We start from the raw sequence: 15,825 nt of genomic DNA on the forward strand, positions 1-15,825 counted from the left end.
TAAGAATCTACTTGCATTGCTTCATGAGCAAGATGCCACATATGGTGTTATTGCTGCAAATCTGAGGGTAAAATTCATATTTATTCGGGCACTTAATATATCTTTGAAGACCAAAGCTTAAAATTGGCTTTAAATTACAATGAATTTAGTTTTACAGTCACACAATTATGTCTGTACCTTTTTAGTATGACTACCTCTGTTCTGGAATTCTCCTTCCCCAGAGCAGTATGCGTAGTTCTTAAATGCTTGTTTAAAACTGGCAGATTCAGGTATAGTTATTCATCCACTTGGCTTTTGAGCTGTTGCTCTAACAATAATAATGTGATTAGGTTTCATGTTTATGTCGAGAAATACTGGCTTGCTTTATTAGTAGTGCAGTAACGCTGTTTTGGTATTCAGTGGGAGTGCACCATGATGCTGAGTGCTGAGTTGGGTGGATACCATGAGCTGTGGCACAGGTCACAGCAGCAGAAGGGTGCTGGGGAGCCCTACAGAAACCTATCTGTACAAACCCAGAGAACCAAATACATGCCAGCAGCTTTCCTCAGGGCGTGATAGTCAGAAAGGCAAGTTCTGGCTGCTGTTAGCAAAGTAGGTCTATGTTGCCAGGATGGAGAAAGATATTCAAAGAACAGAAGAACAGCTTTGTCACAGTTTTGCAATGACTTCAAATGTCTCACAGATTCTGTCGCAGTTTTACTAATCCTTCAGAAGAACAAATTACCCATTAGACTTTGGTTGTTGCAGGTGAACTTGCTTCTTTGGTCCACTGTATTTCATTTCATTTAGAAATACTGCATGCAATTTGGGGGTTATCATCGTTAATGAAATAATTGCAAATAGTGTTTTTAGGGTACAACACTGTGATGTGAGGTCTATTTTCAGAGGTCTCACTTTATCAGGGCATCTCAAAACGTTCAAAATAGGACTTGTGTAGAATAAAATAGGCTTTGCTTATTACAACACGCCTTCCTTTCACTTCCTTTGGGTATTTTCTTCTTTATTATTCAATATTTATTTGTAAACCAATTAGTACTGAGTGTGCCTACAGAAGAGTTACATTCTCTTGCCATGAATTTTTAACAGATAAACTTACTGTTTGGGAATATTCAACAAAACAGTGAACTTGAATCAGATAATGAATATTCATAACAAGCAATTTTCTGCAGACAGTGAAGTTGGTGGTATTAACATTGTCAGTTGAGGCCTAAGTCACTAATCATAAATTCTTAATGCTGTGCTCAGTGAAAATCTGTTGAACTAAGGATGAAAATATTTTCATAAACCATTTACTGTGCATTCCTACAGAATAAACATACAGTTTTTTCCTCCATTATGGGGTATTTGCCATTGTTAAAGAAGGAGAAAATTGGAGATAGTTGTGATTGTCTTTCTCACATCTCTCTGCAGGACTGTGCATGTTCAATTGTATTTGAATGCTGGGTTATAAGCACCATTTAAAGCAATACATCTGTTTTAGGTATCTTTTTGAGGTTTTGTTAGTGAAGCCCATTAAAAGCTCATGTAGTAGTGATTGATTTCAGATGTCCCAGTATTGTAATAAGCTATTTAATTACACCACAAAAGGTCATAACATACCCACAGATCTGCAATACTTGTACTGTTTTGTTTATTGATCAATAGTTTCATGTCTGCCATACTTAAAAGGATTTAAAGTCACCACAGACTTCTAACCATTAAATCCTGTCAGATTTTCTTGAAATCCATCAATACTTTTTTACTAATAACTAGAATTTTTCTGATAGAAGAGAGCTGCTGCAAAGGCATTGGATAGGTGAGGAGGTAATAAAGCATACTACTTAGCGTGCCGTAAATGGGTGTCAGTGCAAATGAGATTTAGTTTATTTAGTCATTGCAAAATTTATTTTAAATCCTAGTGACATTTAAACTCCTCATTTCTACTCCATAATCATACTGTGCTAATTGTAATATCAGTCTGTTTGCTGCTCTTAAAAGGCTAGAGGCCAATGAGACACTTATTTGAAAAGAGCACTTAATTCCTCCATAAACGGCAGAGTTCTGAGCCTCTCCCCATCTCTGCTCTCTCTCTAACCTGAAGTATAAAACTGTAACGTAAAGCATTGCAGGCTGATGAAATGCCAAATATCAACTACCCTACTCATGGAGACTGCCATCCATTATATCAAGCACAAAAAGCATAGTAATTTTTGTTGGTGGGGTTCCTATTCTAGCTTCCATATTCTGATTGGGTAACTTTTATATAACAACATGTATAATTGTGTTGATGATTTTTAAGAATTAGAGAAAAATATAGCTAAGATGCTGAATTAGTGCTTGTGTGAAACTGAGAAACAAAAATCTGAAATGATAAGGTGACAGCAAGACCTTTGGGAAGGAGATGGCATAAATGCAGCTGATTTGTCCATTGCTGTTTCCACCACAGCTGTGAAGAACACAAACAGGAATCCTGAAATACTTAGGATTTTCCCAGGTCTTTTCTTTCCAGGAAGTATTGGCAGCAAAAAGAAAATGCATTTTTAGATTTCAGATATTCTTCTTATTACATTGGGGTCCTCAATACGTCATTATTCTCATTCTCTAGTAGCTATGGAATTCAAATCCAAATTTTGATTTTCTGAACTTCAAACTCCATAGCCTACATAGACTTGTTTTTCACCATCTCTCTACGCGTATGCAAACATTAAACTAATTAAACTCTCTGAGATTTTTTGGTGCTTTAATTCTATAGATCTACTGTGTAGCTAAGCCAAGATCCTAATTTAATGGAATCAGCTAAATAAAATACTAAATACTGTTTACAACATTATTAAAGAGACCTTTTCTTTATCAGCTTCATGATTTTGTAAAAGCTGATGTAACAGGTGCTAGATCCCTGCTCAGTGTGCATCCATAATATGTATTTTGCCCTTTGCAAAAGGAAAACGTTAAGAAAACCATTGGATGCTACGAATTGACAGTTTGTTCATAAAGACTTTTTATTCTGCTGAAATGTTCAGAAGTCTACAATGTAGATGTATTTTTGCTTGTGAAGGAGGAATTTCACTGACAGTACAGGGTTGCATTCAGTATGGATCAAAGTATTTTTACATTGAGCATAAAATGTCAGTGAGCAGTGACAGGAGCACTGGATATTTTCGGGCTCTCCAAGAATTCAGGTTTATAATAAGAAATTAAGTTTATAAAAACAGTCATTTTTCCATGCTTTTTAAAGTAAAGTTTAAATAGATAAATAAATAAAAGGAATCACTCATTATATGTGGGAAATAGAGCCACATAAACACAGCCTTCCTTCACTTTTTGCTTCACTTTTTTCAGCAGAAGTTAGATCCTGTAACATTATACATCTCCAGTGCTATTTTACCATCCAATTTCAGTTCCACATGCACTAGGAATAAACTTGTTATATGGCTTTCTGTCTTTCTTTTGGCTCAGTGTATCTCTATGGCTAACTAATTGGTGGCTTTGCTTTTGGTTTGGTTTGGTTTTACACAGTAGCCCAAGATCAGAATTTTGTTCACAACGCAGTTCCTCTTTCCTAGTGGAAAAGCAGAAGTAAATGCTCCAAATGCAGGATAAATTAAAGGACTCCCAATGGCTTCAGTCAGCGATGTGTCAGGTCCTTCTTTGGAGAGGATGTGGAAGGTGCAGCAGCCAGCACAAATAGCTTAGCTTATCACCTTTCCATTCAAACATTGTCTGGAAAGTTCTGAGATACTGTAATGGGACGTTCATTAGCGCCTTGTCACTGATGCTACTTGTTTTCTGTGTAAGGAAGATTGGTTTTTCTGTTGTTTTGTCATGCTTTTCAGAGCATCTAATATAATAACCTCCTTTCAAAGTGTTCCATTAGTACACAGCGCTCGGCAGTACCGTGGTGCACAAAATGTGGAGGTGATGAGCTGAGCTCCACTGAGTCTTGTACTAGATACTGATTTAAATACAGCAGAGTTGGGAACAGTCTCTTAAAACTCCAACTGGCAGTAATTCAGGGTTTTCTTGACATTGTGCCCTGATGAAAAGGGAGTTTATTAAAGCTTCTGTAACCCGCAGCAGTATGTTGTAGTGGTATAACTGCAAAATGCCTTTTCCTCTTTACTAATCTCTTCAGCAAGCATAGCCATTGTGTGTGATAGAAGTTGTGTAGAAGACTTGACCTTGCTGCCAATTTTCCTTTCGCCTTCTGGAGAGCGAGGGTTGTTCTGAAGTGTTCCTTCCCACTCTGAGCATTTCTCCCAGTCTGGAAAGGCTTGATGTGTTTTGTTTGCACTTTTCATTGTTCCTTTTGTTTTGGACATCACACCGCAGTGTAGACAGACAAAGAAAACAAGTAAAAATTGTGTGGTGAGGTTGTAAAAGCAGACCTATGTGGGGATAGCAGAGGCTGGTGTGCATTCTGAAATGCTATAATCCACTTCTGGAAGCATTCACAGTTAAAATCTTACAGAAACCTTGGACATGGTGAAAGGCAGAGCTGGCAGTGCTTTTGGTGATATGCAGCAGAGCTCCATTAATTTTTGAAGGAATTCTATTAATTCACAATGATGATATGTCTGCCCTGCATTTTTATGGCCAGAAGACAGGCCCAGTAGAGCTGCTTGTCTTGTCTGCTCTACATGTATGTTTTTAACTAGTGAAGCTTAGGGATTTTTTTTATTCAAGTAGCTAGAACTTGAGCACTGTATTACACACATGCTCACATATTTGGACTGTGTTAAGACAGTGTCTATTAACATTTTGGAACTGAAACTTGTCAGTGTTCAGGTTGTCTGATAAAAAATATGAAGTTGATTCCTTGAGCATATGCACTAGAATTTAGATTTTAATTACACTACTGAATTATTTTTATACTCTGTTTTTGCCCAACTGGTTCTGCAGGGTGAAGCTGTTCTAGAATTCAAACCATCTGTGTGTTGAGATAAAGGCTGTTGCTTGTAAACTGCTTATCTGTAGCTGTCAGAAAAGTTGGAAAGTGGATTGTGAGTGCAGCAGGGTATTTTAGCAAAGAGAAGGCATCATCTCATGATGAAAGCTCCACAATCTCATGGAGGATGAATGTGACTCCTGCCCATACCACAGATGTCCTCTGACATTCATTTTTTTTAAGATGGTCACTACCATTGAAAATCCAATTTTTAGACTCCTGAACTAGAGTTCTGAGGGCTGGTTTGCCAAACAAGAGTCACTCACAGCTCTGATTAGCATCAGAAAAAAGGTATATTTAAAACATACAGTGCTTTGAAACTTAACTTTTTTTTTGCTGTCCTGACTGTAAGTCCACTGATGATACATTAAAAAGAAATTTCAAACACAGTACCACAATTCTGCAACATTTCTTACAAAATTGAAATCACAGAATGCCTTAGCTGGAAAGGACCTTAAAGCTCATCTAGTTCCAACCCATTGCTGTGGGCAGGGTTGCTACCCCCTAGGCCAGGCTGCCTGGGGCTTCTTGCTCTTCCAGGAACACACATTGGGACCAGCTTTGCTTCTGGTATTGTCACAAGCAGCATTTCAGAAAACGGTAGATAGTCTGCCAGCAGCATCTGAGCCAGCAGTGTTGTAAGATCTTGTTCTTCCCCAGGTGCAAAAAGCCTTCTAGCTGCCACTCTTCAAAAGCAGTTCTTACATATTATGTTTTCCAAATATCTTGGCTACTTATCAGATGTTATTCAGATTTTGACAAATACATGCATATGTACATTTGCTTTACAATGAGTTGACTTTGCTGTGCACAATTAAGGGGTAAACCAGAGGGTATTTAGGCATAAATCAACAGAGTTTGTAAGAACGTTGCAATGTGTATGCGTACATGAAATATTTTAATTGACATAATAATATACCCTGCAGTTACATTTTATGAAAGTGTCCGTCATGTGCCTTTTCCAAGACAAACCCCAGGCACTGCATGGAGCTTGCCATGTTTTCACATTATTTGTGATACCACGGTTAGGGTGATTATAATCTACATAATCTAGGAAAGTACCAGTTTTCCTGATTTCTCATAGCATTTTGTCACATCTCATCACCACAAGCATTTGTATTCAGTCCTCTCTGGTCACAGCTCAAAAAGATACTTGAGGTTTCTTTTGTTATATGCAGCTTGGAAGTGTAACTTACCATAATTACATCAGCAACTGTTTCATCTTGATAAAATTAATTAGTGTGGCAAAAGCTTCTTCTTTGTGTGTGTGTATATTAAAATTTAAAAAATTTTAGATGTAAGAATCATAAACACAAAAAAATTGGTATTATTGCTACAGTTTTAAAAATGTTATTGACAATTAAACTTGAATCTAATGAACTGATCAGAATGTATATAGAACAATATCCTCGTGCTAAACATTTGCTTTCCAGTTTCTTATCTTTCCAAGAAATTATTAGATTGAGCAGGGATATGAAGTGTAGAACTTATGTTTTGTAATTCTCTGTGTGTTTCCATTATCTGTGTTGTCTTATCTTGAGAAAACTAGCTTTCTATGTCTAGTCTTTGATCCGTAACAGCTCACATCATTTCAAAAACAAAAGTAATTGTTGATGACATTCTTCTCTCACTATGTAAAAGTTGGTGTAGTGGAAACTTCTAGGCAGAGACAACTTTTGGAGATGCTCCTTGATCTTCAGGCTTATTTTCTAAATCTTTGAATAAATTAATTTGGTTGATTGTAGAGGGAACCAAAGAATTGTCTGGGAAGAAAAACAGATTGAATAGAGACCAAGGAAGAAGAACACAGCAACCTTTGATATATTTTCTCGATAGTTAATTTATAGCACATTATATTCACTGAATCCAAATACATCATTACTTAATATGATAGAAGGATCTGGAAAACTTGGAGGCTGATGTAGTTTATTGTGAAAATCTCAGGCAGTCATTTTTCAAAACTAGCATGTAATGATTTCGTTATGTCACAGGTTCCCAGTCTGAACCACCATCATGCAGTGCCAGTTCCATCACTTGCCCATCTGCCTGCACCTGCAGCAACAATGTGGTGGACTGTCGAGGAAGGGGCTTAACAGAAATTCCAGCTAACCTACCGGAGGACATTTGGGAAATGTAAGTGCCAGTGCAGTGCATCATTCTTTGTCATTTCTCTCCATTTTTAATCCTTGTTATGTGAAAGAAAGTCATGTGTTTTGAAAACTGTGTTCTGAGTAGATAACTGATTATGGTACTTGTCCTCTTTGCCTACACTCTTTTGATTAAGGGCTCAAACCATTCATTGATATATATTAAGATTCTGCTTGAAGTTCCCTACCTCGCAAGAAGGTGAAGTTCCTGTCACATTATGTGAAGACTGTTTACATCTCACAAGTCTGGGATTACAGTTGTATACTCATGAAAAACACAGTCCCTTTTTGTTTTCGTCCAGTCAGATTGTTTTATCTTTTGTTGGTGGATTCCCCAAGAAGTGGAGGGATTTCATGTCAATTTGACAGGTTGCATTTGTAAAGAGGTGAGATATGACATCAGAACAGATTGTCCCTCCAATTTCTGGTATGCCACATTTCATTACTCCCAATTCTTTTAACATTTTTCTTAATTGTGTGTTGAAAGATCAAATGCAGACTTGTTTCTTTTTACCACTTTTAAGATTTGTAATCATCTATTTTTGTGTCCGTAGCTTCTGCCATGATCCTGAAATACTATTAGAGAAAACTAAATTGCTTTTGTTTAGTCTGTAAGGAATGCAGATCAATTCTTTTCCTGTTTAGGAGGTTGTAGTGCAGTGATTACCAATATCCAACCAGCTTTTACAGACTACATAGTATGGATTTAAATATTTTTATTGTCAGTAGGCAGCTTTTAATTGCTGTAGAAAAAGTGCTGCATTGCAAAATTCAGTGGAATGAAGGATAAATTGGTGAGGCTACACATAAGCAATTCCATTGTTATGACTGCCAGGAATGTAGGGGTTATGGCCAGTGAAGGCAATGTGCTACATGGCTTGTTGATGATCTGCTCTACAGTACTGTTCCTCTGACTTCATCAGTTGCTTTTATTATTTTTCTCCTCAAAATTGTTTGGATTATTATCTCAGCATAACAATTAGAAGTGGCTTACTATGCTTGATTATTTCCTATTGGGGTATAAAATATTAGCACAGTGAATGCAGAAAATAAACATCTTAAAATTACCATTGTTGAGCATGTATGTAGAGTCCTTAAAACATTTACAGGAAGTATAAACCCATGCACAAGCTGTTCTGAATGCCTGTTTAGTTGCCTCCTGACAAAATTCAGAACGTATTTGTTGTGCTGGTGTCTGCTTACATTGTTGCATATAAAATGTACGTGTAATACTTGATTTTCTATCTATGGAAGTTAGCTTAAAAATATCCTAAAAATATGAATTTTGTTCAGTGTGCTAAGAAAAGTCAGAGTTTAATCTTTGTATGGGAACTGCTGAGTCACGGCCTGAACCTCTGATTGATCACCTGAGGTGAGCCATGAGTCAGCCAGAGGAGCACAGGTGAAGGCAATTCACCTGTGCTGCCGGAAGGGGTGGAGCCAGGCTCCAACCCTCCTGGACCTATTTAAGAGCTGGCTGCCAGTGGGGAAGGATCTCTTCTGGAGATCCTCCTCATTGGTATCTTCTAGTGAGCTCAACCCAAGGGTAAGCTCTTCTACTTATTCTCTTTTGTGATCCTTGTTTGCTTTGCCTTACTGTTTTGATTATATTGCAATTATAACATCTTGATATCTATTGATTATACACAATTGTATTGTGATTATAACATCTTGGTTATACAATCTTGTTTTCAATTCTGTCAGATAGGGGACAAGCAAGTTTGCAGGAGTGACTGGAACAGTTTTTTATAATAGGCAGAAAAGAGACTGGTTTCAGACTTGCTCCCGAATTAGGGTTGGGTTTAGAGAATTGTAAAATGTTACTTGGTAATGTTAACAATGTTAGCAGAAATCAAATCAGCTTTGTGGCCCTATGCTGAAGTCACATGGACAGCAGTATCTGCAGGAAGACTGAAACTGGTGTGCTCCAACACTTCCCTGCAGCAGTGCAGTTAGAGTCAGAGAGCAAGTGAAAATGTTGGTCCCTAGCTTGGTCACAGTAGCACTGAATATTCACATCCTGTCTCCTTTCTAGTATCTCTAGCACCTATGACTTCTGAAAGTGATTTAGGAGGGCAGAAAGTGGAGGAAAACTTGGAGATCCTTTAAGGTAGATGATGAGATAGCTAGTCAAGATGCAGGTAACATTTTGAGAAACTTTCGTGACCTGCAGGTTATAAAACTTCTAGCTCCATAAAACACTGCCTGAAGCTCGTTAGTGACTTACATGTCAGACTTCTTGCGTTTTAGGCCATGCTTGTTTCAGTCTTTGCCTACTGAGAATCCTTTTAGATCACGTTAATCCTGCATACATCCTTTACAAATTCATTGTCATTTCCGGTGGGTGTAGTTCTGCAGAAGGAATATTGGTGAATAGTATGTTCAGAGTGTAATGTGAGCTAACCCTCATGTAAACCTTATTGCTGACTTTATAATGCAGTCAATGCTGAGAAGTTTACTTTTTTAATGAAATATATCTTAAGAAATTCAAGTAGTTCTATCAGAATGAGTGACATCAGTGACATTGCCATTGGCACGTACCATTCTTTTTCTTTTGGTAGAGCAGTTTTTTTGTCAAAGTATTGGTAAGAAAGAATAATCTAAAATCCAAGGGCAAACCATTACACATTCTCACATCTAGTTTAAGTAAAGGATATTCTCACAGAACAAAATGTTTCTAGAAGGATGGAAGATTGCTGCCGCAGTGTTTTCTCAGAAAAATCCTGGCGTAAATTCCTTTGACCAAGAAAACCATTCTGTTTTATGAGAAGTTTATTGTACTGCTCAGAAATTCAGTTTGGCTGAGTCTACTCTACACTTATTCAATAAAAATCCATCCAAAGGTCAGGCTCCAGCTATACATGGAATAATGACTGTCTTTTGATTTGATACAATAGGCAGAATAATGTTCTCTTGCTGTAATGCAGCTATGGAACCAAACAAATTCTCCCTATGTGCAGCAGCCCACATCTCTCAGCACAGAGAGTTGTGAGGTTATGTGTTGGCTGGTATTTTTTTTTCCCTTTGGGGTTGTTCCCTATTGTTGGAGATAAGTCACACCCTTTGCATAAAAGGCAGCTGTAGTGGTGCTGCCTGAACACTTATTTCTGTACCCTGTTACCCTGTGGGCTGATTCTGATTATCTTATAGAGATCTGTCTCTTACTAGAGATGAAATTCCTCTTTTGGAATACGTGGTATGAACAAACTACTTTGCTGGGTTACTAATGCACACACCACATTTCAAAATTCCTATGGGATATTACTTGAGGTGGTGTATTTTTCATTTATCTGTTCTACCTAGCATTGTAAATACACATTCCACATTAAAAAACCCCAAACATTTCCTCTGTAGACTGTAGTCTATTCAGAATATTTATATGTTAGTATTAAAATGCTGTGCTTACTCCTCCACCTGGGGCATTTCCAAGTTCCTTTGCTTATTAGTTACATTCAATTACAGCTTTCTACTTGTATTTCCTCTTAACTTCATCTTTCTTCATAAGCCAAACTGTGCCAGATAAGAACCCTTGACTGAGTTCCTGCAGAACTGAAACACACAGCTGTTACTGTAACCAGATCATTAAAGATGAAGAACATTTTACTCTATGTTTCAGTATTAATTAAGGGTCTTTTACTCTGCCTTCTTCCTCCTTTCTTTTTTCATTAATAATAGAAAGGCAGAGCATTTCTAGCAAAGCTTCCAAAAAGTCTTACGTTTGCTTTTGTTGATAAAAAGCTATCACAAAAGAGACACTTCCCTTGTCACAGGACATAAAACAGATAACATATAATACTCATTTTCCCTTGCTTCTGACCTCTGCCACATGTGACTTGGAAGTTTGTTGTGTTGCTGTATTATACTTTTCCTTTTGGTGCGTTATCCTGAAGGCCCTCGTTACAAGCGTGTTCATTAGTAAATAAAGGAATTTAGGAAAGCTAGAAAGCTGTGTGCTGGGCTTACTTCTTCATCATTTCATAAAATAGATAGCTAGAATGTACGAAATGCTGTTCCTTTTCTGTAAAGTTATTTGTTTAGTTAGGAGCTGACAGCAGCAGCCAAATTAACCGAGGAAAAATGAAGAAGAAAACTCAAGAAACTAAAGCTAAGGATTAGACAAAGGATGTTGTGTGATGTAAAAGATTCCCTTTTTACAAAGTGATTCCCTTCCGTATTTCAGAGAACAGATGACCACTGTATGTTATAGAGAAACTGAAGAGAATAGCCATGGAGCAGTTCTGCATGAATGCTCTGATGAAAGCAAAAATCATTAAGCACCTGGAAATTTACTAAAAGAGAAATACCAAAACAAATATGCCTTCATGCTTTGCTGGTAAATGAGTGATGTGGTCACATCATGACATTGGCGTGGTATATGCAATAAAAGGAGAAGTTTACATGTGTCTAGGAAGGGTAAGAGAAAATGATTGTAAGATAAAAGGGAGAGATAGCATAATGGCTTGAAAACGTGCAAAATGGACTCAGCCTTGGAGAGGAGGGCTGACCTAGGGACTGGGGAGGAGATGAAGTCTCCAGACAATCCATTTTCTGATCAGACTTGATCTTATCAGGCACTGCTGTTCTGAAGGACCTTCTGAGGATGTAAGAGGAGGATCTGATTAATCGCCAAGGATTGCAGTGTGTGTTGGGACAGAGACTTGAGAGAATAAAGATGGGCTTTGCTCTGTATCGAAATTGTTGGGGTAAGGAAGGCTGAACAAGAAACAGCAAACGTGATGATGACCGGAAACAAAGTCAATTGTGACAGACTGATAGAAGAGTCTGAGAAAGTGAGGAATGTCTGGGGATAAAGCCTGTAGTTGCCAGTAGTGATCCTGGGGCACAGCTCACCGAGTGGGCTTTGGGGATGTGGCAGGTAGGCTGGGATGGCAGGGTGACAGACAGACAGGGCCAGACAGGCTGCCAGGCCACGACAGAGGTGAAGCTGGAGCCAGTGCAGTTCACAGAGATGGAAACACTGCCTTCCTGATGTGTCACCATGAGCATTTGCAACCCAACAACAGCTAAACAACATGGCCAATAACTATTTTAACTGTTGTTATTTCTTCCAGTTAAATACTAATTCAGAGGTGTTGACTCTGTACTTGTCCTGCTCATGATTCCTTTTGCTGGAACTGATTATGGCATCTTTTGATTTTGAGTTCAGTAAATAAAGAAAGACATGAAAATACTTAAGGATTCAGGTTGAAGCAGTAAAGAAAATTTTATATATATGTGTTTGTATGGAATCTGGTGCAAAAACAGGAAAATTCTAAAATGAGGGCATTGGAGGAGATCATGTTCAGATTGGGTTGTATCTCCTTTTGCCTGTGGGTTTATTGATTGATTCTGAGCAAGTGAGTTGCACAGACTTCCATGGGTGGTCATTAATGATGTAATCTTCCTTTTCTGGCTGGCTCAACTGAGATATTCAGAAGCACTTGAGGACTCACAGCTGCAGTAAAAGTCAGTAGGACTGCTTTGGGCATGCAGTGTTGCTCTACACTTATTACTCTGTAAAGCCAAGTCCCCATGGTCTGCAGACTGCAGTCTACAAACACATGAATCTAGATACACTTAATGACATATCTGGTGAGATGGTAACCACAGCTTCTAGTCTGGCTTCTGAGCAGAGAGTCAGAGAGTGAAACAGGCTGGCAGTGCTGCTACCAGTAGCTAGCTAAGGCTTAAGGTCAGTTTTGAGTCACTTCTCTTTATTGATTTATTTTATCATTCTCTCTGTTGAAAGCTGATAGTTGAATTGATGACTAAGGGTTTCTAGGCATGAATAGTACTTGAATTTGGTACAATTTCTACACTTAAGAAAAATGCTGGAATTTTATTGTTAAAAAAAGATCTAATGCTGTTATTTTTTTGCATCATTCTGTCAAAATGAAGACAAGCCTACATTTCTTCAAGAAAATCACTTTGAAACGAAATGTTGTACTTATTCCATCTTTAATCAATGCATTTCTGACAAATTTAATATTCTGAGAATTGCTGTCATGGGAGTAACACTGTGTTGGGAATCCTGAAGTATGGACATACTTTCTCAGCTTCAAGAAGACAAAAGTTTTTTGCATTTCTCAAGAATATAAGTGTGTGGACACCACACATTTGAGAGTAGAGGGACGACAGTTATGAATTTAACGTTATTCTCCCTCCTAAAAGAAACTTATACTGATTTTCCCAGGCTTCCGGTAAATGCTGGAGCTGAAGCCAGCACAGTATTTTTGAACACCGTAATAAATGTTCCATAATTGCCTCTGGTGGCAAGTTCTCTGGGTAGGGAATCAGGTTGGCTCCTGTAGTTGAATCATGTAATATGATTTTCATTCACTGCTGTAAATTGGCTCTGGACAGTTTCACATGTCAAATTTGACTACTGTTTAGTGGGTTTCACAAGGCAAACTGTATTATTGGCTCCTCACATTCAACATCAAAATGAGATTTCTACTGTCAATCCAGAAACAGGTAGATGACCTTCTACTGAATGATGGCAAGACCCAAAAATAAGGATGAAATAATAAAATATTTTAGGATGACCGTCAGCAGAAAAAAAATATAAAATTATGGGAAATGTCAAGAAGGTGCTTTGTTTGCTGAGGTAGCTGAAGAAAAATAGTTTATAATACAGGCAGTAACTGCAAGGAGTTTCTGCTTTAAGACCAAGGCAGGATTTATCTCTTACATGTTTGTCTGTGTAAGTAACTAGTGTCATCCCTAAGCAAGATAAGGTGTTTTTGTTTTGATAAATCTAGACTGCATACACCAATAGTGATTTTCATTCTTTTGGTCGCATGATTTTTACCATGTTCTCTCTTTTTACAATTGAGAAATTTACACTTTAAAAAAAATTAATAAAAAAGAAGTTAAGTGCAGGTGAAATTTACTGAGGCAAGCTGTGCAGGAGTTACTGTTCTTACAGGGCTGTAGGTTTGGATCTGTTGGCTTTTTTTGTTGGTCACTTTCTGCTCCAGAGACATCACTTCAGCAGGGACGTGTATTTAGCCTTGTTAACAAGAAATGAATGGTAAGGCCAGAAAGGGCAACGAGTAGTGGTACCACATAATCAAATTTGTTAACTGAATATCTTTCAGAAAAGGGTAGGAGATTCAGATCGACAAAACTCCCTAACAGAAATGTATTTCAAAACCTTTTGCCAAGTCTGGTTTGTTGAAAACCACTGCTTCTTGTTTACATTTGTGAAATGTAGCAGTAGGCCAAGTATTGATTGTTAGTATGCATTGAAGAGACAGTGCATCTCCCATGTATAGACTTGAAGCTTCAGATTAGAAAAAAAAAAAACAACAAAAGAACAAAACGAAACCAAAGCAACAACAACAAAAACCAGCCACAACAAAACACGCTCAGCAGAGATCTGAGCCTGCATTCTTGAAAAGTAGCTGAGAGAACCTCACCCTCATGTAGCATCCTCCAGGCCAGTCTCCTTGGAGCTCTCTGAACTGAATGCAGAAGGTCTCAGCTGGAACCGTGGGGGGCCACAACAATCTGAAAGTGAGACCAAAGTTTCTGCTGTTGTTACCACGCCAAAGGATCTTGGAAACCCAAACCTGCAGGAAGACACACCTGCTGGTTGAATGAAGCACACAGCTTGGCTGTGTTTCTTTAGAGGTGGCTGATTGTCTGCGGACGAAGGACGTATTCTGTCCCATGGTCCTCACAGCCATCTGTAGGCCGATCCCAGAGAGAATCTTCCTGCAAATACAGATCCGAAGTCTGTGGGAGCCATGGAAGTGTGCTGAGAAGGGAAGTGATCTCCATCTAATGCTAGCTAGGTTCTTCTAAGGTACAGCAGTGATCCTAAATATCAAATGATGGGAAGTAGCAAAAGAAGAGTGAGAGGATATTTTGTATTTTACCCCTAGAACAGCTTGCATTTAGCCTATTAGCATCCTCACTGATTGTACCTACTGCTGATGGCTTGCAATTGAAATCGCTGCTTTTACCCCTGGGCACAGCCTGCAAAAAGGTCTCACAGATGTGGACTGCGGGCTGAGCAAGCTGAGGCACCGACATCGTGTTTGGTGGGTGCTGCACCCCCTCTGAAGATGGAGCAGGGAAAGGCAATCAGTGGGACTGGCAGGAGAAAGTAATACTGCAGTATGATGAGAAAAGCCAAAAATACCACCAGGGAAGATGGAGTATTGCAGTGGTAGACAGAGAAGCCTTGAGGTCTGGCAGTATCTTACTGCATACTGTGTTTGTATAGATAAAAACATTGGTATCATGTCAAAAACTGTTTTGCAAAATAGCCAACTACAGTTTTATCTGATATATCCCTGTCTGTCTGTACAGCACTTGGCACAAAATTAAAATACCACAACAGAGCCAGTGGGTTTCCAGTCTGACCACCATTATAAATTCACTTCTTACGCTGGGACCTGGGTCAGCTTAACCAAATTAACTGTAGTATGTCAGAAAATCCAGTATCGCTAGCATTACTTTTAGATGAACACCATGGTATGGGGGAACACATCAAAAGAAGTGGTTTCATTCTGGCGGATGCCTTTTGGTTAGTGGAGTTGACTATGTAACTTCCTAGCTAGATTTATTTTGAAATGCCACTTCATTCTTGGTGAGATTTTGTCCACTGAGAATTTGCCCTTAGATGAATGCCTGAGAAGCATGAGGAACTTGACTGCTGGATCCTGAAAATCAACACCAAACATCAGTATAAGAAGTATATTATTCTTCAAGGGGAACTCTGCTTGTCACCTTGTATTAATATAG

The 15,825-nt window shown here is 38.4% G+C and overlaps 1 protein-coding gene across 7 annotated transcripts in view; it reads left to right on the forward strand.

The window, feature by feature from the left end:
• The window catches only part of SLIT3 (slit guidance ligand 3), a 513,774-nt gene that overhangs the window by 341,596 nt on the left and 156,353 nt on the right, over positions 1–15,825 (forward strand). For all 7 annotated transcript variants that reach the window (XM_048960347.1, XM_048960350.1, XM_048960348.1 and 4 more), the window contains one exon: positions 6,916–7,057. In XM_048960347.1, coding sequence (XP_048816304.1) covers positions 6,916–7,057 — 142 coding nt within the window. The remainder of the gene's footprint in view (positions 1–6,915; positions 7,058–15,825) is intronic.

This window comes from Lagopus muta, chromosome 14, assembly GCF_023343835.1.
Source record: "Lagopus muta isolate bLagMut1 chromosome 14, bLagMut1 primary, whole genome shotgun sequence".
NCBI classification, from domain to species: Eukaryota; Metazoa; Chordata; class Aves; order Galliformes; family Phasianidae; genus Lagopus; species Lagopus muta.